The sequence below is a fragment of the Eptatretus burgeri genome, chromosome 5 (assembly GCF_056783735.1).
Source record: "Eptatretus burgeri isolate ZD-2024b chromosome 5, Ebu_testis_v1, whole genome shotgun sequence".
Taxonomy (NCBI): domain Eukaryota; kingdom Metazoa; phylum Chordata; class Myxini; order Myxiniformes; family Myxinidae; genus Eptatretus; species Eptatretus burgeri.
In genome coordinates this window covers 102,344,284-102,371,468 of record NC_140965.1, presented here as the reverse complement: position 1 = coordinate 102,371,468, position 27,185 = coordinate 102,344,284, and the positions used below count along the sequence as shown (strand labels likewise).

General features: G+C 41.7%; 1 protein-coding gene and 1 long non-coding RNA gene across 4 annotated transcripts in view; one reads left to right on the top strand and one right to left on the bottom strand.

Annotated features, from left to right (window-relative positions):
* The window catches only part of LOC147027084 (steroidogenic factor 1-like), a 92,979-nt gene extending 79,749 nt beyond the window's left edge, over positions 1-13,230 (bottom strand). Inside the window, exons 1-2 of one of the 3 annotated variants that reach the window (XM_085883246.1) lie at positions 12,969-13,230; positions 8,663-8,782 (exon numbers count right to left, since the gene is read on the bottom strand). In XM_085883246.1, the coding sequence (XP_085739372.1) occupies positions 8,663-8,782; positions 12,969-13,014 (166 nt within the window). In that variant the 5' untranslated portion in view covers positions 13,015-13,230. Of the gene's footprint in view, positions 1-8,662; positions 8,783-9,075; positions 9,301-12,968 lie in introns of those variants that run through there. The other 2 variants (XM_085883247.1, XM_085883248.1) reach the window with 2 other exon arrangements.
* The window catches only part of LOC147027083 (uncharacterized), a 50,929-nt gene continuing 33,032 nt past the window's right edge, over positions 9,289-27,185 (top strand). The window contains exon 1 of the long non-coding RNA XR_015058673.1: positions 9,289-9,389. This is a non-coding gene — a long non-coding RNA (uncharacterized LOC147027083). The remainder of the gene's footprint in view (positions 9,390-27,185) is intronic.

Genomic DNA, 27,185 nt, shown 5'->3' with positions numbered 1-27,185 from the left:
GACCTTGGGAAAATGAGAGGGTGAATAGAACAGAGAGAGGGTGAGCAAGAGCAGAAGAGCAGGCTTTGAGGACACGTGGGCTGATGCCGTCTGGACCGGTTGCAGAATCTGACTCGAGGTTTGAAAGCAAGCTCTCCACCTTGTCAGGAGAAAAGGATACAGAGTCCAGGGACAGTTGGGTGCGACTGGGTAAAGTGGGTAGAGATAGTGATGGGTTTAGGGCACAAGATTTAGCTGCAAACACCGAGTTTAGACATTCAGCTTTATCACGTGTGGAATCAGCAGTGCGGCCATTTGAGGTAAGGGAGGGGATGGAGGGGGAACATACACATACATACATCTTCATATTTAACTTTATTTAACCTATATTTAATATTTAACTTCATATTTAACATACAAGATTTAAAATCTTCTTCTCCAGAACTGCTGGAGAAATCGAGGGGAAACCACACAAATGTTCCCCAAGCCCTGGGGATACCAGGTTTTCACAAATAAATCATCAACCACATGGCTTGAGATGGGGAATAAGTGATTTTTGGGGATGTCATAGGTGCATACATCAAAAGCTTTATCCGATCAGTATGAAAGTTATAATTTTGTTGTCTTGCAAAAAAAAGGTTGAAAAAAAAATTGATGACGTCACATGATTTGACAGCCACATTGGATTGAACATAAAAATCTTTAAAAAACCTTCTCTAGAATGGCTCACCGTATCAACCCGAAACTCCACACACATGATCTACTAACCTTGAGGAATATAGGGTGTAAATTATAACATCATAGGTCACATGGTTTGGCAGCTATGATTTTTTTTTTGAAGAATATGATTTTCTTTTTTTTGAAGAATAAACGTTTAAAACCTTTTTAAAACGTTTTTTTTTTTAAAAGAGGGGAAACCACACACATGTTCCCCCACGCCTTGGGGATAGCAGGGTATTCAGGAATAATTAATATGTTATATGGTCTGGCAGCCATGTTTGATTGAATGAAAATCTTAAAAATATATATTTCTCTTGAACTGCTTCATCAATCGACGTGAAACGTTACAATTATGATCAAATAGTCGTGGGGAATGTATGTTTTAAATTTCAACATGATCGGACGTATGGTCTGGTGGCCAGAATTATATAATTGTTTGAATCTGAGTGCTTTTTGAATTTTTTTTAAATAAGGCTCACTTGGCTGTGCCTGGATGGGTTTTCGGGTGGAGTAAAAGCTGAAACGCCATTCCTATCCAGGTTCCTCCTGATGACTTCATCTTCGCTTTTTGCTTATTCGGGTTCCTTCTGATCACTCCAATGCAGCATTTGGTCTTCCATTTGATTTGAATTTAAGTTTTTATTAAATCCCATTCTGTATTCAATTGAATAACTAGAAAGCATCTGAAAATGAAAAGCCCATCCGCTTTGTATTTGGACTTCCTCTTCTTCCGTATGCCAAACGGAACCTTTGACCTTTTGACCTTTTGACCAAGTTATTAATTTTTCTTCTCCATATTCTCATCATGAAGCTCTGATTAAAATTTGATAACAAAAGCTCAAATGGTTAAAAAAAAAGTTATGGCCTGGACAGACACACACACACACACACACACACACACACACACACACACACACACACACACACACACACACACACGTAAATGCAAACCCCTATATCCCGCTAATCGGGGGATGGGCTCATTATAAAGATGACGTCATGGGTCAGGTGTCCCATTAAGCGGGGTTGTATCAAAGTGGGTCGTCTTGGTACCCGGTCATCACTGCCAGCAGTGTTGTTAAGTGGCAGTTACAGTTATTATTTACAATGTTATTCCAAATACTCAGAAAAACGACTGCAATCATTGACACAATGACCGATAAGCGTGTGACACAGGGCCAATGAGGGCATTTTGATGCATTTTTTTTAAATCGTATGCGGCCGCTGTTGTGGTCCAATGTGCGAGGATTGAGAAAGTTGAACACAATGAGACTTAACACGTCACTGTGAAACGGAAGCATCCGTGTTACCCGAACTCGTTGTTGTATTATGACGCATGACCATCTGTCGTTTGAAAGCCTGCTCTCATAATTGCCACCTACCTGTTTCCATTGTAGCTCGTGTGCGTTCTGGTGCGCGAAATTACCTTTAGATGGCGGAGAAATATCCACAGGTTTATTAAGCATTATTATTGTTATTATTATTATTATTATTATTATTATTATTCACACATTGTGTATTTATTGTCAGACGGTGATGCGTTTTTTGTGTTTTTACAGGTATGTGTTATTAATTAATTAATTTCCCATAACTTGCCATCACCGCCAGGTTTAATGACCCGACAGTGTGCCAATGCGCACACATAATCGGGTCCTCCCACCCACATCCACCCCACGGTGACCGCGTCATTACGCACGCACGTGACCGCATGAACGCATCATTACGCACACGCTCGTGCGATCACAATGTGCGGGTATGGACTAAAAGGATCCAAATCCGCGACCAAGAGCCTCGTCCCCAGTGCACGGTTAAGCGAATTCGTGGAGACGTTTGTAAGATGTGCGAGTGAGTGCACCCTATGTAATTTAATACACACAAACCCATGCTCGATTGCCTTATAAACGTAGCACGTGCTTGGGATAATTCCTTTTTCAGCCCTTGGGTGCTAAAAGGTCAATGTGGTGTAAATTCAAACATCCCATTACATGATTTGCCTTCCACGGTCTGCCAAAGTACTTTTCGGGCCGATTCGAGGATGTCGTGTGTGTGTGTGTGTGTGTGTGTGTGTGTGTGTGTGTGTGTGTGTGTGTGTGTGTGTGTGTGTGTGTGTGTGTGTGTGTGTGTGTGTGTGTGTGTGTGTGTGTGTGTGTGTGTGTGTGTGTGTGTGTGTGTGTGTGTGTGTTATGCCTGGTGTTGGCTTAATAGTTAGGGTAGTGGACTTGTGATCCTAGCATCCCGAGTTAAAATCCCACTAGCTGTTGAATTAATACCAGGTGGGGTTGACTCTGCCTGTTATCCTTCTGAGGTCAGCAAAATGAGTACCAGCTTGCTGATGTCCTGTGTCAGAGTGGTGACCTGTCCAGGACTGTGTCCAATAGCCAAGGAGACTGCTTAAGCAGCACCAACGCTCTGCACAGAGTATGGTCCCAATGGATGGATGTGTTTGCGTCTGTTTGTTTGTGTGTTTGTTTATGTTTGTCTGTTTGTGCGGATCAGTATTTATATGTTTGTGTGTGTTTTTTTAATTTACTTATTTATTTTTGTGTGTACGTGTTTGTGTGTGTGTGTGTGTGTGTGTGTGTGTGTGTGTGTGTGTGTGTGTGTGTGTGTGTGATAGAATTGTTAGCAACAGTTGTGTGTGAAAAAAACGAGATGTGTGTGTCATGGGTGTGTGTATGTGTATATATAGGTGTGTGTGTATAGGTCTGTATATGTGTGTATGTAAGTGTGTTTCGGTCTGTGTGTGTATAGGTGTGTGTATAGGTGTGTGTTTGTGTATGTAGGTGTATGTATAGGTCTGTGTAGGTCTGTATGTATAGATGTGTGTATAGGTCTGTGTTTGTATAGGTGCACATATGTGTATATAGGTGTGTATAGGTCTGTGTAGGTTTGTGTGTATAGGTGTGTGTTTGTGTGTATGTGTATAGGTGTGTGTATGTGTATATAGGTCTGTATGTATGTGTATGTAAGTGTGTTTCAGTGTGTGTGTGTGTGTGTGTGTGTGTGTGTGTGTGTGTGTGTGTGTGTGTGTGTGTGTGTGTGTACGTGTATTTAGGTATGTGCATAGGTCTGTGTGTATAGGCATATGTGTATGTGTATAGATCTGTGTTTGTATAGGTGCACGTATGTGTATAGGTCTGTGTAGGTTTGTGTGTATAGGTGTGTGTTTGTGTGTATGTGTATAGGTGTATGTATGTGTATATAGGTGTGTGTATAGGTGCGTGCATGTGTATATAGGTGTGTGTATAGGTGTGTGTGTGTATGTGTATATAGGTGTGTGTATAGGTCTGTATATGTTTGTATGTAAATGTGTTTCGGTCTGTGTGTGCATATGTGTGTGTGTGTGTGTGTGTGTGTGTGTGTGTGTGTGTGTGTGTGTGTGTGTGTGTGTGTGTGTGTGTGTGTGTGTGTGTGTGTGTGTGTGTATATGTGTGTACGTGTACGTGTATAGGTCTGTGTGTATAGGCATGTGTGTATGTGTATAGGTGTGTTTGTATAGGTGCACGTATGTGTATATAGGTGTGTGTATCGGTCTGTGTAGGTTTGTGTGTATAGGTGTGTGTTTGTGTGTATGTGTTTAGGTGTGTGTATGTGTATATAGGTGTGCGTATGGGTGTGTATGTGTATATAAGTGTGTGTATAGGTGTGTGTATGTGTATATAGGTGTGTGCATAGGTGTGTGTGTATGTGTTTATCGGTGTGTGTATCGGTCTGTATGTATGTGTATGTAAGTGTATTTCGGTCTGTGTGTGTATAGGTGTGTGTTTGTGTATATGTGTATAGGTGTGTGTATGTGTATATACTGAAGGTGTGTGTATAGGTCTGTATGTATGTGTATGTAAGTGTGTATCGGCATGTGTGTATAGGTGTGTGTCTGTATATATAGGTGTATGTATAGGTCTGTGTAGGTCTGTGTGTATAGGTGTGTATAGGTCTGTGTAGGTCTGTGTGTGAATGTGTGTGAATGTGTGTGTGTGTGTGTGTGTGTGTGTGTGTGTGTGTGTGTGTGTGTGTGTGTGTGTGTGTGTGTGTGTGTGTGTGTTTAGGTATGTGTATAGGTCTGTGTAGGTCTGTGTGTATAGGTGTGCGTATAGGTGTGCGTATGTGTATATAGGTGTGTGTATCGGTCTACGTGTATAGGCATGTGTGTATGTGTATGTAGGTGTGTATAGGTCTGTGTTTGTATGGGTGCGCGTATGTATTTATAGGTGTGTGTATCGGTCTGTGTGTGTAAGCATGTGTGTATGTGTACATAGGTGTGTATAGGTCTGTGTTTGTATAGGTGCGCGTATGTGTATATAGCTGTGTGTATCGGTCTGTGTGTAGCCATTTTTTGGTTTCCATACAATTCCATGGCCCTGTGCAAATGTTCACCAAATTTTGTGTATGTGATGGAGGTACCCAGGGTCAGGTCATGCACCCCCCCTCCACCGCCACGCACCCCCTCTCGCTACGTAACCCCCCCCCCCACCACGTTGGGAGGAGCGGGAGGGAGCGAATGTTTCTCGCAATATTAAAATAAAGGAATTCTCTACGAGTTCATATCTGTTCATTTGATTGTGAGAGAATCAAAAACGCCTGGGCTGATCTGGGGAAGCGACTTGAAATTTTCCTCTGTACATGTGGGATAGTGCAAGTGGTGTAACCACTGATCCCTGCCTGATCAGGGAGAGTCTACTGACACCATATTTCACTCAAACAAGGAAATTAGGCCGTTTGGTCCAACATTTCCGTGGTGCACCCCTGCCTTAATTTTTGGTGCAACTTTAAACATCAATCTTCTTGATGTTTTATGAAAGTCTAAATAACCCGATCTTGACCGGGTGACCCAACATCTATACACACAATATCGAACACGATGATTAACACTCGACAGATGAAACCACAGAATGCACATTTAAACGACATGATCCTCTCTGAGTGCAGTTCCTTTGCTTCCCAATGGCACCAATAATCGTGTTGTTTCACAAACTACTACTCTATACCTCTACTGTTAAAGGACTATTTCATTGTTAATAATAATCATACAGACACAACTACGGTATCACAAAACACAAATGGGAAGACAATTTTAAAAGCAGGTTTCGAGGATCCAGCCAGCTCGATTCCTGCAAATCATCGTATGACATCACACTGCCCTTTGAGCTGCGTGTCTCGTGTTGGTTCGATTTGTGATCCGATTACAAACTGTCACCCTGGTGCTTCACAGGCAGGGAGTTCTAGGAATGGGTACACCGTTCACCGTCCCTTGGACAGGGCCTCTCGTATGTTAGACCTCATGAGTCAAATTTAAGGACACCGCAAGGTACCTCTGCAAAAGGGGAGACCACGGTGTGCCGGTGGTGGTCGAGCCAAATTCAAAATTCCCACCCGGTTCATTACCGAGGCGCAGTGATTATGCTGATTATGCAATTAGCACACGGTACTGTGTCCTTTCCCAGTAGAATCAGCAGATGCCCATTCCCAGTTCAGTACTTCACACTCGCCCTTTAAAATTGGTGGGTATGCTACCAAGCGAGACGCTGATTGCATATATATATATATATATATATATATATATATATATATATATATATATATATATATATATATATATATATATATATATATATACATATAGCCTGGTGTTGGCGCAGTGGTTAGGGCAGCGGCTTGGGATCCAAAAGGTCCTGAGTTCAAGCCCGTTGGGCCACTGAATTAATACACCAGGAGGTTGACTCAGCCTGTCATCCTTCCGAGGTCGGCAAAATGAGTACCAGTGTACTGGGCCGGTGTATACCCCGGTTAAAATAGGTGTACCATATCCCTGTGTCGTAAGAGGCGACCAGGGTTGCGTCAGGAAGGGCATCCGGCGTAAAACATGTGCCAAATCACTATGCGGATCATACGGATGATCCGCTGTGGCGACCCCTAACGGGAGCAGCCGAAAGAAGAAGAAGATATATATATATATATATATATATATATATATATATATATATATATATATATATATATATATATATATATATATATATATATATATACCGTTCAAACAAGGAAATTAGGCCATTTGGCCCAACGTTGCCGTGGTGCACATTAAATGCAAACAATATATATATATATATATATATATATATATATATATATATATATATATATATATATATATATATATATATATATATATATATATATGTGTGGGTGTGTGTGTTTGTGGGTTTTTTATGCAGATAAAGCCAGTGTAATGTACATATAACCAGAGTCGGTAGCATAATGGTTCGAGCGTCCGTTCCAAGTCCGGGATATCGTCGGTTCAAACCTCGGCCGAGTCAAACCAACAACTCATTATCGTGCATTCTGCTTCCTTGCTTGATGTTCAGCATTTAAAAGGATAATGCACGGTCAAACAACGTTGGGTAGGCAATGGCAAACCAGCCAGTATAGCCCTCGTCAAGAAACTGCTTTGGCAACACCAATGCTCTGAAAATAGTATGGTACATCTTTTCAAAAAAGTGTACACACACACACAAACACACACCACGCACGCACACGTGTATACTTTCGACCTGGGACGACTTCGTTCTCCCTTCTGAAACTCGCATTGGGAGACAACACTGGAACAAAAAACACTCACACACCAACCTACCTACCTTCGTTCTCTCTAACCCAATCTCCCACGATTGAAAGTGCCATTACGGTGAAATTTTCCAGAATCGAGGATGAACGCTCAAATGAGAAGCATGGGGTCCTGCACACGGGCCCGCGAAATGAACACCGGCGTGTGTGTGTGTGTGTGTGTGTGTGTGTGTGTGTGTGTGTGTGTGTGTGTGTGTGTGTGTGTGTGTGTGTGTGCGTGTGTGTGTGTGTGTGTCCGCTCCACGCGCTCTCCTTAGCGTGCCAATGCATTCGTGCTCACTCGGACGCTCGGCGGGTACAACGTTTCGTGCGCACGTCTTGGTCACAAACTAGGTTTCGTGTATGCACCGGGAGCATCCACCAGAGAACTCTTGATCGGGTGTTATGTTGTGGATGCAAAGCTTGGTTTGAAGGACCACGTGAGCACTTCGAGTAACGTTCACTCTGTTTTTATACACACAGTACGACAAGGCTTCCACGATCACGTTTCAATGCTTCACTTCACACTACGTATCCCAGTACTACTGCTACTACTACGGTCTCATTATTCCACCCTCTCGGGGGGGGGGGGTGGGGGGGGATTGTCACAAGTCTTTCACGAACCGGCTGGCTAGGCCTGACGTTCGACTTGCAGCTGATTTTGGTAGGAATTTCCGATTTGGCCAAGGACAGCACAGGGTGAAGCCAATAGCTCGCCTCCTCGAAACGAGACACTCAGGCATCTTGAACCTTCAACAAGGAATCCTAGCAGACCGAACACCCAGCTGAACATCCATCCGGAGGACGGCGCACTGCTGATCAAACACCACGGTGCCTACCTGCGATGCATCAATACAGCGAGTTCGAGTCAGGCCAGGAATCGAACCCAAAATGCAACAACAAAAACTTGGGTACATAAACAAATAATACGCGATTCATACACAGTATTATTACACACACACACACACACACACACACACACACACACACACACACACGTATATAATATCGGGATACGAAGACATGGAATGATTGTCACTGTCCTGTAGAGTTACCCACAGCTACCTTCCTACCATTCCCCAAAATGTAATATTTCACAAGTTATTTCAAGACTCTACAATTATATATATATATATATATATATATATATATATATATATATATATATATATATATATATATATACATATATATTGAAAGTTAAATTAAAGTTTGTTGAGACATTCAAACTTGTTTTCCAAAACATCATCGTTGCCGCTGCGCCGGAGTGTGAATGGGCAGGAAGGATGGTGAGAACGGAAACCCTGAACATCCGCTCACGGAACCTCGGCCGTGGAGCAGCGCAGGAGGGCGGCGAGAAACCTACCCGTGCCGCTCTGGAGGGAGTCCATCGGGATGGAGCACTGCTCCGCCGCCTTGGGAAGCATGGCTCGGGGACCGGTGCGCTCTGTCCGGGGCGAGAGGCGAGCCGCTGTGACGTCCGCTGCTGCAGAGGGGACGGCGGGCAGGAATAGACAGACATTGGGAACGTGTTATCCTTGTGAAGAAAGGAAAGTTTAAATTACAATAAATAATTTAAAAAATAAAATTGTCAAATTTTCTTTCTGCTTTGCAGGGACGATTACTACAAGAATTACGATAAACGGGATTTATAGAATGAAAAAAAAAAACCACAAAAAGGTAAAAAAAAATATCAGCGTTAAAAAAGAGGAATAAAAACGAATGATAATTATTTCGAAGCAAATGAGGATAAAAGTTAAATCTGTTTCAGTGAATCACGTGTCAGTGAAGAAGCGTCTGATCGGCAGGTGTCGCGCGCTGTTCTGCTGAGCGCGTCGCGTGGCGCGAGAGGCGCGCACTTCCCGGGCCCCGTGACGTAATTTCATGCGACCAATCAACGCTGAGGACCTCGGCGGCGAAACTCTCCGGCCAATGAGAGCGCAGCAGCTCGCGCGCTCGGTTCTCCGATTGGTCTTGCGGCAGATACAGACGGCCAATGGAGACGTCGAGCTGCTGGAAGGCGTGTGGAGAGGAGTCCACGTTGTGTCCGTTCCTTTAGCGCGGAACGGATTTTTACTCCAGACGCACCCAAGGTAGGGTAGGGTACAGTCGGGTAGGGTAGCTCAATAGGTGTACGCTCTCATAGTACCATGGTGCATTGTGACGACATTTACATCCACTTTTTAAACATATAGGGTTGGTTTCATACGAGGATTTCATGAAATAGCGGGTCGTTTGTGACACCGTTTTGAACAACATGAATGTATTATATGGAATAAACACCCAGCGATAGTTGTGCACGTGCGGAATTGACGGACAGAAGTATACTTACTGTACATTGTGCCCATGGCTGGGTGGTCATGCGTCACGAGGTTCGTGTTTTGTGGTGTTTTGTCGATAGTCAGGTGAGCGAATGTGTTGTGCCCCCCCCCCCCATGTCGGCGCAAAACCACGAGAGACACCGACAAACGCGTCTTGTTTGGCGCGCGAAACGACAAGTCATCCCTTTGTGACACGTGCGACCATTCAATCCCTTTATGGATCCCAAACACACAGTCTCCAAGTATACCGGGCGGATAAAATTCCCACAGTGTGAATATAAATACAATGTTGATTATAAATAATGAAGCTTACGCATTGTCTATTTTGTTCAATAAATATATATATATATATATATATATATATATATATATATATATATATATATATATATATATATATATATATATATACACATGTACAATCTTCTCATAGTATTAATAACGAAGAGGGAGGAATTTCAAACTACTCAATGGAAGTTGCAATTGTAGCAAAGGTCTCTCGGGCACAACATGAAAACAACTGTTGTGTGTGTAGTTCGAACAATATGGGAATTCACGGGAAATCTACACTGCACCTTGTGGATATATATATATATATATATATATATATATATATATATATATATATATATATATATATATATATATATATATATATATATATAGAAAACATATAACATATTTTACATATAAATAATGATTCATTTGAACGTATCAATCATTAGTAAATAAGCCATTAATTTACAGTGGTAAATGCAGTACAGTATAGGTTTAATCGATTTACGATTACACACCATACCGGTTGAATTGCATTACCGGTTGAATACCTTTACCGGCTAAATTGCACATGAACTTCGTTTCGAATAACATACTTACAGCAACTAGCTCAGTCCCGACGGTACGGATGGAAAAGCCTTAATTGGGTTTGTCCGTTGGTGGCGATGCAGTTATCGTGCAAAAGTTTGAGCAATTCCTTGCGAATGGTACGTACAAAGAGCAGAGTTATAGGAATTGTATTCCCGTGGCAAAAGCTTACTGTATAATCTCCACTGTATATGTGCATGATTCTGATTCCTTATTGAGGGCACAGTGTCAAGAAGTGCTGAAGCTGTTGTCGGGATGACATGCACTTATCACGTGATTAGTGAGGGTGGCAGAAATCAGTCAGAAATTTAATACCGGTGGTATTCCCCAAGTTGTAGGACCTAAGTTTTCACTGTAAAGGGTTTTCCTGTTATATTAGGGTTTTGTCAATCTCTATTACTCATGATTATATATGTATATATATATATATATATATATATATATATATATATATATATATATATATATATATATATATATATATATATATATATATATATATATATATATATATATATATATATATATATATATATATATATATATATATATGTATAGTTTTGAAATGACAAACTGCATCTTTACAGAATATGAGCAAAACATTGATGTGCTTCATTCTCCGACTCTCGGCTTCCAGGACATTCAGTACAATATCAAGATTTGTTAAAAAGACAATAAGGGACTTTCCGTGTGAAAAGTTTATTAATTTTCACAGAGGGTGGTTTTGTTATACATATGTATATATATATATATATATATATATATATATATATATATATATATATATATATATATATATATATATATATATATATATATATATATCTATATATACACACATTTTTTTCCAATATATATTTTCAACAAAATACACAGTATATTCAGAGATTCAAGTTTTTTGAAATGTCAAATCAAACTGACAATTTTAAATATCACAACGTGCCCAATTTTGGATGCTAAAATTAATTTACAAATACAGGAAACTTGCTGAAAAAAGTATGTGTGTGTGTGTACATACATATATATATATATATATATATATATATATATATATATATATATATATATATATATATATATATATATATATATATATATATATATATATATATATATATATATATATATATATATATATATATATATATATATATATATATATATATATATATATATGTACTTAATGAAGGTCCGACAAGATGGTACAAAAGTAACACACTTACCTTTGAGATGCCTCGTCTGGGTTCGATTCCGTACACGATATTAAACCCACCGATATTAAACCCACCGTCCCAGTGGTGCTTCATGGGCGGGGAGTTCCGCCACAAAAAGGAATCACACATTAAGCTGGGTCTTCAGTTGGCTCACATTATTTCTTGGACATTAAAGATCCCATGGTCTTTTTCATGAAGGGTATAAGAGTTACCACTGGCTGCACCCTGGGCATATTATAAATCTCTGCCTAAATCACCTTCAATCGAACGTTAGGTCCATACAGTGAAACATTTGGGCCAAATTTCTCCCTCAGCCAACCCCCCACCAGAAGGTGGAATTAATTGTGGTTCTTAAATAAGTCGGTAGTAGTAGTCGTAGAAGTAGTAGTAACAGTTTAATGAAGCTGTTATGGAATGCATCTTGTCACACCACCCAAATTATTAAGTCTACGACTACGACTACGACTACGACCACTACTTTAACGGCCTCAATGAATCCCACCTTCTCAGCCAAGGAGGAAGTTTTGCCAAAGTGTTTCATTCCGTAGTTGGTAAGAACCGGGTTGTGTTATTGAAAGTACATAATCCATTGATCCTGGAAAGTCACCGTGGATAGCGTGATTGAGGTTCTTTCCCTCTCCTTACACAGTTGCATCGTATCAACGACGTATCGTGATTCGTTTATTCTATGACTGTGGTAAAGGCTGAGCGAGTGCAGTTACTGTGCCACGTGAAGGCAGTTGTGGACAAGAGCACTTGATGTTTATTGGCAAATGTTGGAGGAAGTGATTGCTGTTGTGTGTGTGTGTGTGTGTGTGTGTGTGTGTGTGTGTGTGTGTGTGTGTGTGTGTGTGTGTGTGTGTGTGTGTGTGTGTGTGTGTGTGTGTGTGTGTGTGTGTGTGTTAACTGTTATAAAGGGTGTTGATTTGTGACGATTGTTAAGCCTGTTTGTGTATTGTGACGGCTGGCAAATAACTTGTTACATCTGTACGTGTAATAAATCTTGAGACGGCTGTTGATCTGTGCTGAATGAGTGATGTCGGTCATTCGTTAGTGTCAAATGAATGTTGCAGTGGATCGTAGTGTACAATGACGCTTGTGAGGGCTGAAGCATGCTGTGACTGTTGTGGAGGCTGATGCGGTTGTTAGAGAGTGCAAACTGCAATGGCCGTTGTTTAGGCTGTTGACGTGTACTGACTGTCATGTAGCTGGTTAACGTGGAATGACTGTTATGGGGTGTGTTTGTGTGCAGTGACTGCGGTAACAGACTTACCTTGAGACAGCTGTTGATAAGAATTACGGTGCAGTGAAGCACACATTGTCACTCTCCAGGCGTTGGAATGGGGGGGGGGGGGGTAGGGGGGAAAGGTTCCGTTTGCCAATAAGTTTACTCTCCGATGGAAACAAAAGCAAAAGCTTGTACTCGAGCCCCAGGATTGGTCAATGGCCGTTAAATAGGTCTTCCATGATGCTTTTGTTATCACCGCGTTCAAAGTCTGTGCAACGTCCCTTGGAAAGAGTTATAAAATGAAATTTCACATTTTACTGCTTGAAATAAAATGGTGTTAGTGGGGTGGGAAGCCAAGTGAAAGGGTCTGCTATTGGAAGGTTAGCATCATGTGATATTGATAAAGCTTCCCCAGCTGGTTAGTGGACGGTAGAGGGAGGGGAGTGCAGGAGATAAGGCCCGAGTTTATGGAGATAGAAGGCAAGCAATGATTAACTGAGGAAGAGGGAAGGACGGAGAGAGGACAGACAGAGAGAGAGAAAGAGAGAGGGAGAGGAGGGAGAGGAGGGAGAGGGAGAGCTTTAAATGAAGGAACTGGAACAGAGCAAAGCAAAGAAAGCAGAAGACAGACAGGTCATTCGGGGCTGTTGACGAGAGGGGAAATGAACCAGCAGAGTGAGGGATTGGTAGAATGAGGGAGGAAAAACGTAATGAATGAAACAGCAGGTTCGAGCAGAAGAAACGAAGCAACTTGGACACAACATAATATAGAGCAAGCTTGATAAGAAAGTAACCGAAGTTGAAAGGGCAGAAAGCAAAAGCCCAAATGTAACGTAAATGCAGTTTCTTATTCTTCTTTCACGGCCACAATTATTCCCACGAATTTGGAATTAGTTAATGGTGCCGGCGATAGCTTGCCTACTCTTCGCAGAGGAGACCGTGGGACCTTCAACGTCCACCAACTAATGCTGGCAGACGGGACACCCAGGTTAACGTCCATCCGAGGGACGGCAGACACATTGATGAATCATCCTGCCTGTGAAACACCAGAATGACACTGGAAAGCTGGGTTGGGATTCTAATCCAGGCCAGAGGGCTCAGAGGCGAGTGTGCATCCCTTTCGGGTCTCGGCCATGCTGCAAGCCCATGATATAAATGCAGTTCATTTCTTGTAATCACATTTCCACTGAAACAGCTTGGTTGCATCAACACAGATGCGTCGCTTTATACTATGACTTGTGAGTGTAGTCCCAAAACTATTCCTCAGCATACCCACAGTCATTAAATGGCACAAAACTATCAATGGCAATGACGTCATTCTGTCCTTTCAAGCAAATGACATTTGGTTTCCGTTTCACTTGGGTTAAGAACATCCATCAAGTGTGTTTCTGTGTAAGGTTGATGATGACGTTCAAAACAAGGCTAAAGTTAGTCCAATAATAATGAGCGATTCGAAAGGCTTTGACTTATTGAGGCCATACCCTCGATACTGGCCATAAAACCACATTTTGGGAATTTCACAAGTTGCATCACATACACTTTGGAAAATATTCATGTTTTCTCCATTTCAAATCGGCAGGTGTCGTTTTAAAAGTTGTTTTAAAAGTTTATTATCGAGTTAATATATGCACATTGTGCAGGGAGGCTCATGGAATAGCTGGGTTGTATCAACACAGACTTTTATTATCCTTCATTTGTGCAGGGACGTATTACTTTCCTTAAAGTTTCATTTTCATTTTAGAAAACGAACTATGCAGAATATATATATATATATATATATATATATATATATATATTTCAGCTTTTGTGTTCTCTATATACCCCCCCCCCCTCCACCACCCGATGACTTCAAGTCTCACCCCAGAAGAAACTTCGTATGTTATCTGCGGACAGAGGTCTGCGGCGGCCAAACGTGTTTCTGCGTGCGCCCCTTGTCGTGTCTTCAGCAGTGAAAAAATGATAAATAAATAAGGGAAACAAACGAGAAAGCAGAGGCAGGGTTCAGCCGGATGAATGTTCCGAAGCGAAAATTTTCAGTAATTGTTTGAAGACTTGGAGCCATGATATCGCGGCGAGACAAACACAGTTATTTGGCAAATGAAAACAACGCCCGTCGCGCTCCCTTTGCATGTCGAAGCGAGCGTGAAGTCACCCCGTCACTACACCATGCGGTGCCCCCCAGCCCCCCTCCTAGGCTGCCATCCACTGTCCGCAACAGCACACTGACTTTACCTGCTACCGGTTCAACCGACCTCTTCCCAAATGAAAATGCAAAAAAGTTTTGTTTTTTGTTTTATTCCTTTCTTTTGTAATCGATAATTAATAACTCTCAACAGAGCTTGCAGTTGTGAGAATAAAAGGGTATTTCGTTCTCTGAGCTTCTGATGCTGTGTTCGATTCCCAGTGGACCTTAGTTCTGTTTCAGACTGTCGTTTTGATGTGCATGAGGTTGCATTGCATCGCATCACGGAGAACACCGTTTGGGGAGGAAAGTTTCAAAGACTGCATCACGCCAACCTGAGCATGTGATGCTGGTGAACAATCACAGCTTCAAATCCATAATGCAGTGTAACTGTGTAGATTTATTCCTTGTGTCGTGGTCTTTATCATTCGCGTAAAAGTACACCTGCGATGACAAAATGCAATGTTCTCATCCAGCAGGGATATAAAATTTACAAACTCTTCCATGACCCCAACATCACTTAACGAATAAAATAAATAAATAACAATATACACCTTTTCCTAAATGTTGTTGTTACTCCATGTTTGATGTTTCTGTTTCTTTCCCTTTCATATGCTCCATATTCAACCTTGATCATTAATTAACCTCAACCGTTGCCGAAGTGACGAGGTGTGTGTGTGTGTGTGTGTGTGTGTGTGTGTGTGTGTGTGTGTGTGTGTGTGTGTGTGTGTGTGTGTGTGTGTGTCCTTTTTGGTTTCTATATACTTCCATAACCCTGTGCCTTTGTGTGTACCTGTAATGTATGTTTGAAGTGCCTGCAATTCAGAAGCAACTATAGTGTTGTTGTTGTTGTTATTGTTGTTGTGATGGCCATCCCAAAGGACCTGTGAATACAACTCCGGTTCACCGGACGGACTAATGCTGGAGTCCTGCTTATGTTACATGGTGTCAGAAGTGGGATTCTTATTCAGTACCATGGTAAGATAGTCACCACAACATTTGAAGTGGTTGCTCTTCCACAGGAAAACATAATATCCAGAGATACAGCTGAAGTTCTGGGTCTGATCATCAGACTCAATTCCGTTGACACTGAAATGGACACCTGTGATATTCTTACTGAGATAAAGGAATAACCCGATGTGTGAACTATTGGATCTCTGCCAGGCATGTATACAATTAAATTGCAATCTGGTGCAAAAGGAGTAGTACACACTTCTCGGGAACAACCAGCTTCCCTCTTGCCATGTATCAAAACCCAACTGAGGGTGATGAAATACATCATGAATACATCACCAAAGTTACCAAAAAAAACTGAATGGGTAAGCTCAATCATGATATCTCTAAGAAATGACAAACTGAGAATCTGTCTTGATGCATCCGATTTAAATGAAGTCATCAAGAGGGAGTACCATCCCTTGCACACTGTTGAGGAGGTCGTTGCAAGTATACTTAAAGCCAAGGTGTTCTCAGTGCTTGACACGGTCAGGTTTCCTGCAAATAAAACTGGATGAGGAATCATCCTGCCTGATGTGTTTCATTATACCGTTTGATAGCTATAGGTTGTTTTGGCTTCCCTTTGGACTGAAATGTGCACCTGAATTTTTTCAGAGGATGATGGACCAGATGATTGAAGCCATAGATGGAGCATTGGTGACCATGGATGACATTCTTGTATCTCGTCCAGATGTGGAGCTGCATTATCGAATCCTGAAACAAGTCATCGAGAAGGAGCAACAAACTCCAATCTGAAGTTGAATCTGCAGAAGTGTAAAATCCGCAAGTCATGGGTACAGTACATAGGACATGTACTGTCTTGATCCAGCCAAAGTAGAGGCAGTTCACAGCATTCCGACTTGGACAGATAAAAAAGCTGTGAGACGTTTCGTCGGATTTATCACATATCTGTCAAGGTTCATTGAAGTTCATGATGAGTTAGCTCTACTCCAAGAGCTGCTGAAATCAGACGTTGAATATCATTGGCAACCGGCTCAAGCCAGAGCATTTGAGAGACTGAAGGAACTTTGCTGTCATCTGCATGTTCTTGCATACTTCAATGTCGACAAACCAGTCAAGACTCATTGTGATGCAAGCCGAAGTGGACTTGGTGTAGTTCTCGTCCAAGACAACTGACCTGTCACATACAGCTCCAAGACTCTCATGGAGACACGGTATGCACGTATAGTGGAGATGCTGTCCATAGCCCATGCCTGCAAGAACTTTCACTGTTTTATCTTTGGGAAAACAGTCACAGTCTACAATTACTATAAGCCTCTGGAAATGATCACCAGGAAACTGCTGCTGTTCGCTCCAATGAGATTGCAGAGCATGCTACTACGATTGCAATGGTATGATCTCAATGTTCAGTACAGAAGAGGGGAGGATATACGGCTTCCAGATACCCTTTCTCGAGCCTACCTGCCAGATACTCATTTGGAACTGGACAACTTGGAGCATATTTCTATGTTGGACTTTCTATCTTTATCTCTGATGAGAGGTATGCTGATCATCAAAAAGCTACGCAGTCAGAACTCACCCAGTTGCAGTCCATGATTCTTGGCAGATGGCCAGATGCCAGGCAAGGTGTTTCACTCGCTCTTCGACCATACTGAGATTTCCGGAGTGAACTTTCAGTTATGGATGGCATCCTGTACAAAGACATGCAAATCGTTGTACCACCTACTCTGAGACCCCACATGCTGAGCCTGATTCAGGAATCGCATCTCGGAATAGTAAAGTGCAAACAACAAGCTAGGGAGGTTTTATATTGACCTGATATGAATGCAGCCATAGGGCAAACTGATCAGAACTGTTCCATGTGTGCAGACTATCAAAATCGCCTGCCTGCTGAGACCCTAAAACTGACTCCTACACCAAATCTACCTTGGAGTAAAATTGGGACAGACTTGTTCCACTTTGATGCTGAGACATACCTGATAACAGTCACATGTTACTCCATATTCATTGAGGTAGACAAAGCGAATGATTTACGCTGCAGTGCAACTCTTGAGCAACTGAATGCACAGTTCAGTCAACATGATCTACCGGAGACACTATGGAGCGATATAATGGGACTATGTACAACTCACAATTTGTGAGAAATTCTGCAAAAATTACAGAATCATTCTTAGAATGTCTGGTCCCAGATATCCACTCTCAAATAAAGAAGTTGAGAGGGCTGTACAAACTATCAAATGATTCTGGCGAAAATCTACAGACAAGTACCTGATCATGCTGGATTATCGCAACGCGATTGGAAGGCATTCACCTATCGCTGGCTCAATTACTGATGGGAAGACTTCCAAGGAATACCCTTCCCATTACCCAGGGTCTTCTGGTGCCTCTGGCTTACGTCCATGAGGCTGTGTAAAGACACTTCGACCTGAAAAAAGCAAAACAGAAGTTATACCATGATCATCACATGCTCAAAGATCTTCCACCATTACATCAGGATGATGAAGTTAGAATGGAGCCTCATGCAGTTCCAAGCGGTGAATACCAGCTGGGATTGTGAAGCAGCACTCCGAGCCATGTTCGTATGTTGTTCGGTCCTGAGAAACTGGTGAAACTTATCGCCATAACTGTCGACATTGACCGAAGAGCACCAGTGTAGCCAGAGTGCTGCCCTCGGTTGGTCTTTCGTTGATGCTGATTACGCTACCAGTGAGGTCCATGATGGCTCAACCCGCTCGTAAGACTTGAAGCGTCCATCTTATGACACTGCACCTTCTGTAGATCTTTGTGAGCCAGGCATAGAAGTCACTCCACCAGTCTCTACAGCTCACTCAGTTACCCGGTGCGTAGCTCATACTCAAAGTCATAGTATCAGTCGTCGACCAGACAGACAACTTGTGATGAACAGTAAATGCTGCCCTTACAAAGTTTGGATGTTTGCGAGCTGTGAGTTGGACTTTGCAAGCGATCAATGCTTCGATTTTTTTTTATGCTTCCATTTTGTTTATGAACTAAGCTTCTATTTCTCTTACTGCATTGGTTTGCGTTCCGTACTATTTTCTCGTATAACAATAACTTGGTCACTGCTCTTTTCCTTCTTGAAGGGGTAGATGTAATGTATGTTTGAAGTGCCTTCAATTCAGAAACAAGTACAGTGTTGTTGTTGTTAGTTGTGGTGGTTGACCCAAGGGATTGGGGAATACACTTCCGGTTCACCAGACAGTCTAATGCTGGAGTCCTGCTCATGTTACAAAACCGTTGATAAGGAACGGCTGGCTTGGCAAGCGCTTGCTAGCTCCTTGAGAACTGAACACACCTCTGTTGTTCGTTGGCTGCTATTTCCACACGTGGGTGGATTTTAAAAGGCGGAACGGAGACCTACTATGTCCAAAAAAAACAACCAAACAAGGTAGGAAGAAATGACAAGGTAGGAATGACATCACAATATAACAGCACAATCCTTTTTCAGATCACTATCAAGACATCTTTTGACATTTTTCCATCTCAATCCCACAACAAATAAAATACACAACTATAAAGTATCTGAAAATGCAAAGCAGAAGAAGAAGTCCGATGTACCAATGGTACCTTTAACCTTTTGACCAAATTCTTTATTTGGCTTCTCTATATTCTTGAAATAAAGCTTTGTTGAAAATTTGAAGACAAAAGCTCAAATGGTAAAAAAAAAAAGTTACAGCTTGGACAGACACACAGACTGACACACAGACAGAAATAATTGATTGCAAAATCCCATCTGCTGCTGTGCAGGGGATGGGCTAATCCGCTAATCACACCAACCCAAGCTACCAATCTCCAACTACCTCTAACATATAGACAGATTCATACAATTGTTACTATTGCCACCAACAACAAAAATGTCAAAATATGCTTCATGTATTTGATCATGATGAAGCTGATCATAAAATTGTATTTGATCAGTTTCATGATGATATATATCCAAAATGACTCAAATTTTAAAAGGAAAACGAAACTCCAACTTCAGTTTCTTTTTTTGGAATTACAAATCGATATCAATAATAATACATTTCACACCAAATTATTTGATAACCGAGATGCTTTTCCATTCCACATTGAACGAATGCCTTTCCTAGCAAGCAACATTCCAATGAAGTTATTCTATGATACAGTAGCAGGTGAAATAATTAGGACTGTGATAGCAACCACACACAGCACCCATTAGGATCCATCCATCCATTAGGACCATACTCTGTGCAGAGCGTTGGTGCTGCCTAAGCAGTCTCCTTGGCTATTGGGCACAATCCTGGACTCCGACACTCGGACACAGGATACCACCAAACTGGGACTCATTTTGCCTTCCTCGGAAGGATGACAGGCAGAGTCAACCCCACATGGTATTAATTCAACAGCTGAGTGCGATTTGAACTCAGGACTTTAGGATCCAAAGCCCACCACCACCAGACGTATACTAACACAGGGCGCTACAGTTCGATTAAAACAAGTTTTCTTTAAGATCATAAAACAACACCAATAGAATAAGTGAAATACAATATGAACAGTAAAAATATTATTTACAAGATATTTATATAACTACTATGTATATATATATATATATATATATATATATATATATATATATATATATATATATATATATATATATATATATATATATATATCTTCTTCTTTCGGCTGCTCCCGTTCGGGGTCACCACAGCGGATCATCCGTATGATCCACATAGTGATTTGGCACATGTTTTACGCCGGATGCCCTTCCTGACGCAACCCTGGTCGCCTCTTACGACACAGGGATATGGTACACCTATTTTAACGGGGGTATACACCGGCCCAGTATACTGGTACTCACTTCGCCGACCTGGAAGGATGACAGGCTGAGTCAACCCCTGGTGTATTAATTCAGTGGCTCAACGGGGCTTGAACTCAGGACCTCTTGGATCCCAAGCCGCTGCCCTAACCACTGCACCAACACCAGGATATATATATATATATATATATATATATATATATATATATATATATATATATATATATATATATATATATATATATATATATATATATATATATATATATATATATATATATATATATATATATATATATATATATATATATATATATATATATATATATATATATATATACATATACATATAGATATACACAGTTATTGTAAATCATTTTCAGTGATTGCTTGGAGACAGCAGCATGGAAAAAAAATCCATTATAAATAACCGTTTGAATATTTGAATAACAGTTTGATTTAATGGTAAGTGTGGTTATTTTTTTTAACTTGCTATGTTATATTTTTGGCCAAGCGAGTTGGTGGACGTGTTATTTTATAAGGTAAGATGTGCCTGATTTAATGTAGTACCATATAATGGAATTTGTGATGGGAGTTGTAATTATTTGATAATACATTATATCTTCGAGCGAGTAGAGTTTGATTAGTGATGTTGCATTGATGGGTTGATGGACTGCATGGACGCAACTGAGGTTGTGGATTTACTGATGTGGATCCGCTGTTTGGAGAGGTTCTGGGTTGAAAGGATCGAAACCTCGAGGAAGAACGGTGCCCAGCTCATGATCCATGTGGTCGGGAAACCATTCATTTGTTTACAGGATAAGGTTCTTGCCTTAGGTAAGGGAACTATGTTTTGAGATTTACAATTTAAATAAAGTTGAATGCAGGATGTTGTGAAATTAACATCATTTAAAGCAATCCTTTAAATTCCAGTAAGCGGTATGATATTTTTGGAATAGCCGATACTGTACAATTAATTAAAAGTGTGTGTGTGTGTGTGTGTGTGTGTGTGAGTGTGTGCGTGTGTGGGTGTGTGTGTGTGTGGGTGTGTGTGTGTGTGTGTGTGTGTGTGTGTGTGTGTGTGTGTGTGTGTGTGTGTGTGTGTGTGTGTGTGTGTGTGTGTGTGTGTGTGTGTGTGTGTGTGTGTGTGTGTGTGTGTGTGTGTGTTAAAATGAGATCGGGGGAGACAGGTAGAGATCTGAAGGGAAGCGAAAATTTTCTTTGTTATGTTTTCACCTTTGTTTGTCTGTCAACAGGATATCTCAAAGCTCTGGACGGAGTCGTGTTCCACTACCAATCAGCTTGCCAAGCCAGCTGTTCCTTATCAACCATTTCGTTGGTGAGGTTGCTTGAGTGTTTACGTCACATGATGAGCGCTCAGCAAGCTTATTGGTGATGGAACACCCCAGGAGTCAGAAGAAATTTGGTGTACAGGTCGATGTTTAACCTTGGTTAATCTCCGGGTCCTGATATGGCCTATCTGTGGGATACAAAACGTATTAAGTGTTCAGCTTGGCGGAGGGATGCACCCGGCCGAGTGCTGTTCTACAGGGTGCCCGAACAGAAAACCAGGAAATTTGGTAGTTTATTTAAAACAAAACAAAAGCAAACTTAGATGTAGTGTAAAACAAAGATACACTTTATTATATGTTAGTTTATTGATATGGTAAAATATGGCAAAATAAATCTCTGAATCTCAAATTTCCTGGTTTTCTGTGGGGCACCCTGTAGTTTATTATGGTATTTAAGGATTTTAACCGGTTATACACAAGTTGGTTGTCATGAATGTAAGTGAACAGCAATTGAGCATTAATTACATTCAACTCGTCATGTAAATTGGACAAAAGTATCACCTTGAGACCCGATTCCTTACAAAACATACCATGGGAGTGCAAGCATTTTGGACAACCGACTTCATCTATTCTTCCCAACTTCACCCGTGTGTGATCGTACCATAACGGGTAGGATTCTCATTCTGCCTGGCATCAATCCCAACATCACGTGACATCAATTGAACTGTGTGTGAAACGTAAAGGTGATCGGTAAGTCCGTAGTTGCATAATATAAAAATAATGAGCAAATCTTTTTAATGATAATTTTAACAGAATTATTCTGGATCCCAAGATTAAAAAAAAATATTATTATTATTATCTTCAAACGGACAATAACAATTCTTTTACTTGGTAATTGGTGAAGCCACGGACTTACTGATCACCCACTGGGATATTCAAGAATTCCTCAAACCCTTTTGGCCCAATACCCCGATGAACATTTAACATTACAATCCACTGTGTATAAATAAATAAATAAAGCTCGTGACTTTCTCCAACGAGGATAATAATTATGACGTCATGTAATGAGTTGATATTTTCAAAACATGTGTGTAAGTGCCACAAAAAAATCTGCTCACAGAACTGGTGCACGCTTTGTGAAAGGTCTACACTTGTGTGAAGCACCCAAGTCCACAAATGTCGATTGTGGATTCCGTCAAGTTTTATTACCACCAATTACCACTACTATTACAACTACTTCAACAACCCCAATGATTGCCTGCTTCTTTTGGGGCTGACGGTGGAACGTTTTCCTCTTTCATGAACTTGCTGGCCGGGCCTGAAGTTCGACTGAAAGTGTTGGGAATTTGTAACTTCTTCAAGGTGCCAGCAATAACTCACCAACTTATCGCGAAAGACGCTGTCTTTAATGTCTACCAGCTAATGCTAGCAGATGGAACACCCAGCTTAACGTCCTTTCTATGAACGGTACACACACACACACACACACACACACACACACACACACACACACACACACACACACACACACACACACACACACACACACACACACACACACACACACACACACACACACACACACACACACACACACACACTCATGTATCAAGCCTTGTGTTGGCTAAACGGTTAAGGTCACTTTTTTAAGATCTTATGGTCTTGAGTTCGAGCTCCTGTCGTGTAGTTAAATAACACCGGGTGAATTGATTCAACCTGTTCATCCTTCCAAGGATGGAAAATGAGTGCTGGGAACAGGGGGCACTGCATCAGCGACACAGCTTCGCTCCCAGCAGTGATGCAACCAGCAGCTACAGGCTGCATACGAAATATTAATGACTAGCCGAAACCCCATCACAGACGGATTCCGTTCATTCAACCACCCTCACCAGCTCACCCACACTCGAGGGGCATGGACTGGACACGGCGTGCTTTCCCCCGCCTACTCATCCCCCGACCCTGCTCCATTCCCCCCCCCCGCCTCCCACCCCCCGCCTTCAATTTGCTTACCCCGCCCAAAATTTTAATTATTCCCGGCCCCGCCCCCGCCTCTTCACTCCCCACCCCCCGTCTCTTGATTCCCCGCCCCACTTTCCCCCACCCCCTGTCCACCCCGTCACACTCAAGCCCGCCGAATTCACCCCAGCCCCCGCCCACTCATCCCCCGCCCCATTTCCCCCATCTCCCGCTTTCAATTTGCTTACCCCCGCCCAAAAAATTGCTTACCTTGCTCCCCGCCTCTTCATCCCCCACCCCCTCCTCTTCACTCCTCTCCCCCGTCTCAACGAAAAGTGTTTGTTCTGCTTCAGAGTTGAAAGTTGACTATTGCCACGATGTGCGATGCACTCTTACAGGTACGAAGTTTCGTTCAGTCAGGGTCACAGTACCGAGAAAAACGTGACGCGACCGCGAGGAGCACAGAATTGGTACTTCAGTATTAATATATAGATAATTAAACACTCTCCCTCCCAGTGAAACACCAAAGTGACAGTTTATAGCTATGCAGGATTCGAACCCAGGCTGGACAGCTCAGAGGCGAGTGTGTGTACGTTTAAGTTATACTAGCTACACTTAGATTCCAGATAGTCAGCTCAGAGGCAAGTGTGTGTACGTTTAAGTTATACTAGCTACACTTAGATTCCAGGTAGTCAGCTCAGAGGCAAGTGTGTGTACGTTTAAGTTATACTAGCTACACTTAGATTCCAGATAGTCAGCTCAGAGGCGAGTGTGTGTACGTTTAAGTTATACTAGCTACACTTAGATTCCAGATAGTCAGCTCAGAGGCAAGTGTGTGTACGTTTAAGTTATACTAGCTACACTTAGATTCCAGATAGTCAGCTCAGAGGCGAGTGTGTGTACGTTTAAGTTATACTAGCTACACTTAGATTCCAGATAGTCAGCTCAGAGGCAAGTGTGTGTACGTTTAAGTTATACCAGCTGCGCTTAGATTCCAGGTAGTCAGCTCAGAGGCGAGTGTGTGTACGTTTAAGTTATACGAGCTGCACTTAGATTCCAGGTAGTCAGCTCAGAGGCGAGTGTGTGTACGTTTAAGTTATACCAGCTGCACTTAGATTCCAGATAGTCAGCTCAGAGGCGAGTGTGTACCTTTAAATTATACTCGCTGCACTTAGATTCCAGGTAGTCAGCTCAGAGGCGAGTGTGTGTACCTTTAAGTTATACCAGCTGCACTTAAATTCCAGGTAGTCAGCTCAGAGGCGAGTGTGTACCTTTAAATTATACTCGCTGCACTTAGATTCCAGGTAGTTAGCTCAGAGGCGAGTGTGTACCTTTAAATTATACTCGCTGCACTTAAATTCCAGGTAGTCAGCTCAGAGGCGAGTATGTGTACCTTTAAGTTATACTAGCTGCGCTTAGATTCCAGGTAGTTTAACATAAGTTTTTGGATCCTCGTGGAGGATCTCGAAGTCTTACTCACGTTGTTGTTCTTCATCTTCTTCTTGTGGACTTTTTTGTTTCACAGCCTACAGTTTTCATCGAAACTTCCTGAAACTTGGTATATATATATGTAAAAATACCCTCCTCAGACAATAACCATCTCCGATTTTGGAAATTCTTCCGAGAAAAAAAGTTGACGTCATAATATCGCCGCTAATGGAAATCGCCTATAGCATTATCTCCGAAACTAGGCAAGCTGTTTGAATTTTGTTTGCGGGAATCAAGCCGGGCATTAGCACAGATAATTTATCGCAAACCTGATACATCACAATGACGTCATATTCGTTTTTATGACGTCATCATTAGGAGGACGAGGATCTTAGCTCATTTGAGCTTGTTTTGCTTTCTCGTTTAAGCACCATTGCAGAAGTGAAAACCTGTAAGCAAACTATGACGTCATATTCCAAGACAAACGCACTGTTGCTTGACGTGAAACTGTTCGCAAGATTTGAACCGTCGTTGTCCTCCTGCACATCAAGCCTGTTCCACATGAATAAACATGGCCTTTTGAACTTTTCTTCAAATGTTGTCTTTCCACGATTCGTGGCTCGTTTCGGGTTAAATCAGCAGCAGGAATGCACGAAACGAACTTCAACCTTTTTTTGCGCATTCCAAGTGCAGCAACGTCTGACGTCACACACGTGACGAGCATTGTGTCGGCCAACAATGTGATTCGTTGATAATAGAAACGCGAATACAACGGGCATTTCGAGCTGGACACATTGAAGATCGATCGTGCACAGAATCATCCGGATCTTGTTATTGTGACGTTTACATCTGATGGGATACATGTGCTTCTTGCTCGAATCTCGATCGTCGATTCCTCATTGGTCCCTTGGAGTTATGGGGTAGTCACGTGATCCGAGATTTATATTTGCCTGCTCAGCAAATGTCGTGTTCTGTGCGTTTTGGACATTTTGAGTCTATATTTGATGCACTATCTATGATTTTGCAGTTTTTATTTGCTGTCGTGTTGGTGACGCAAGCAGGAAGCATCAGATGACCTTTATTTGGCTCGTCGTTTCTTGTAATTTCTTCTGACTCATCTGAAATCCTCATGCAATGTGTGGACAATTATTGTCCGCATTTTTTTAAACTTGTCTTCAAAGTGAAGCTGTATTTGCTTTGGCAAGTGTACAGAGACATGACAGAAGTAAATAGACACCATGATTTTGAAAGAATTTGTTTTTTGAATATTTAATCCATTTTATTATGTACACGAGTATTTTGTAGACTTGCGATTTGCAGATTTCACCGCTTTTACTCTTTCAGGCAAAGAAATAACGAGTTCAGAAATTTTCTCTTGTGGGATTTCTGCCCAGGCTTCCCGCAAAAGGTTTAGCAATTCTTCCCGTGATGTTGGTTTCCTGGACTTTTTTCCATACAGCTCGATCCAATATGGCCCAGAGGTGTTCAATGGGATTCATGTCAGGAGACCGACTTGGCCATGGAAGTCACTTGATCCCATTTCTGTTCTGTCATTCTTTGGTCTTTTGTGCAGTATAGCATGGAGCTCCGTCTTCCATGAACAGAGTGTTGTTTTTGACCATCTGACCAGTGGAGAAGACGGAGAAGTT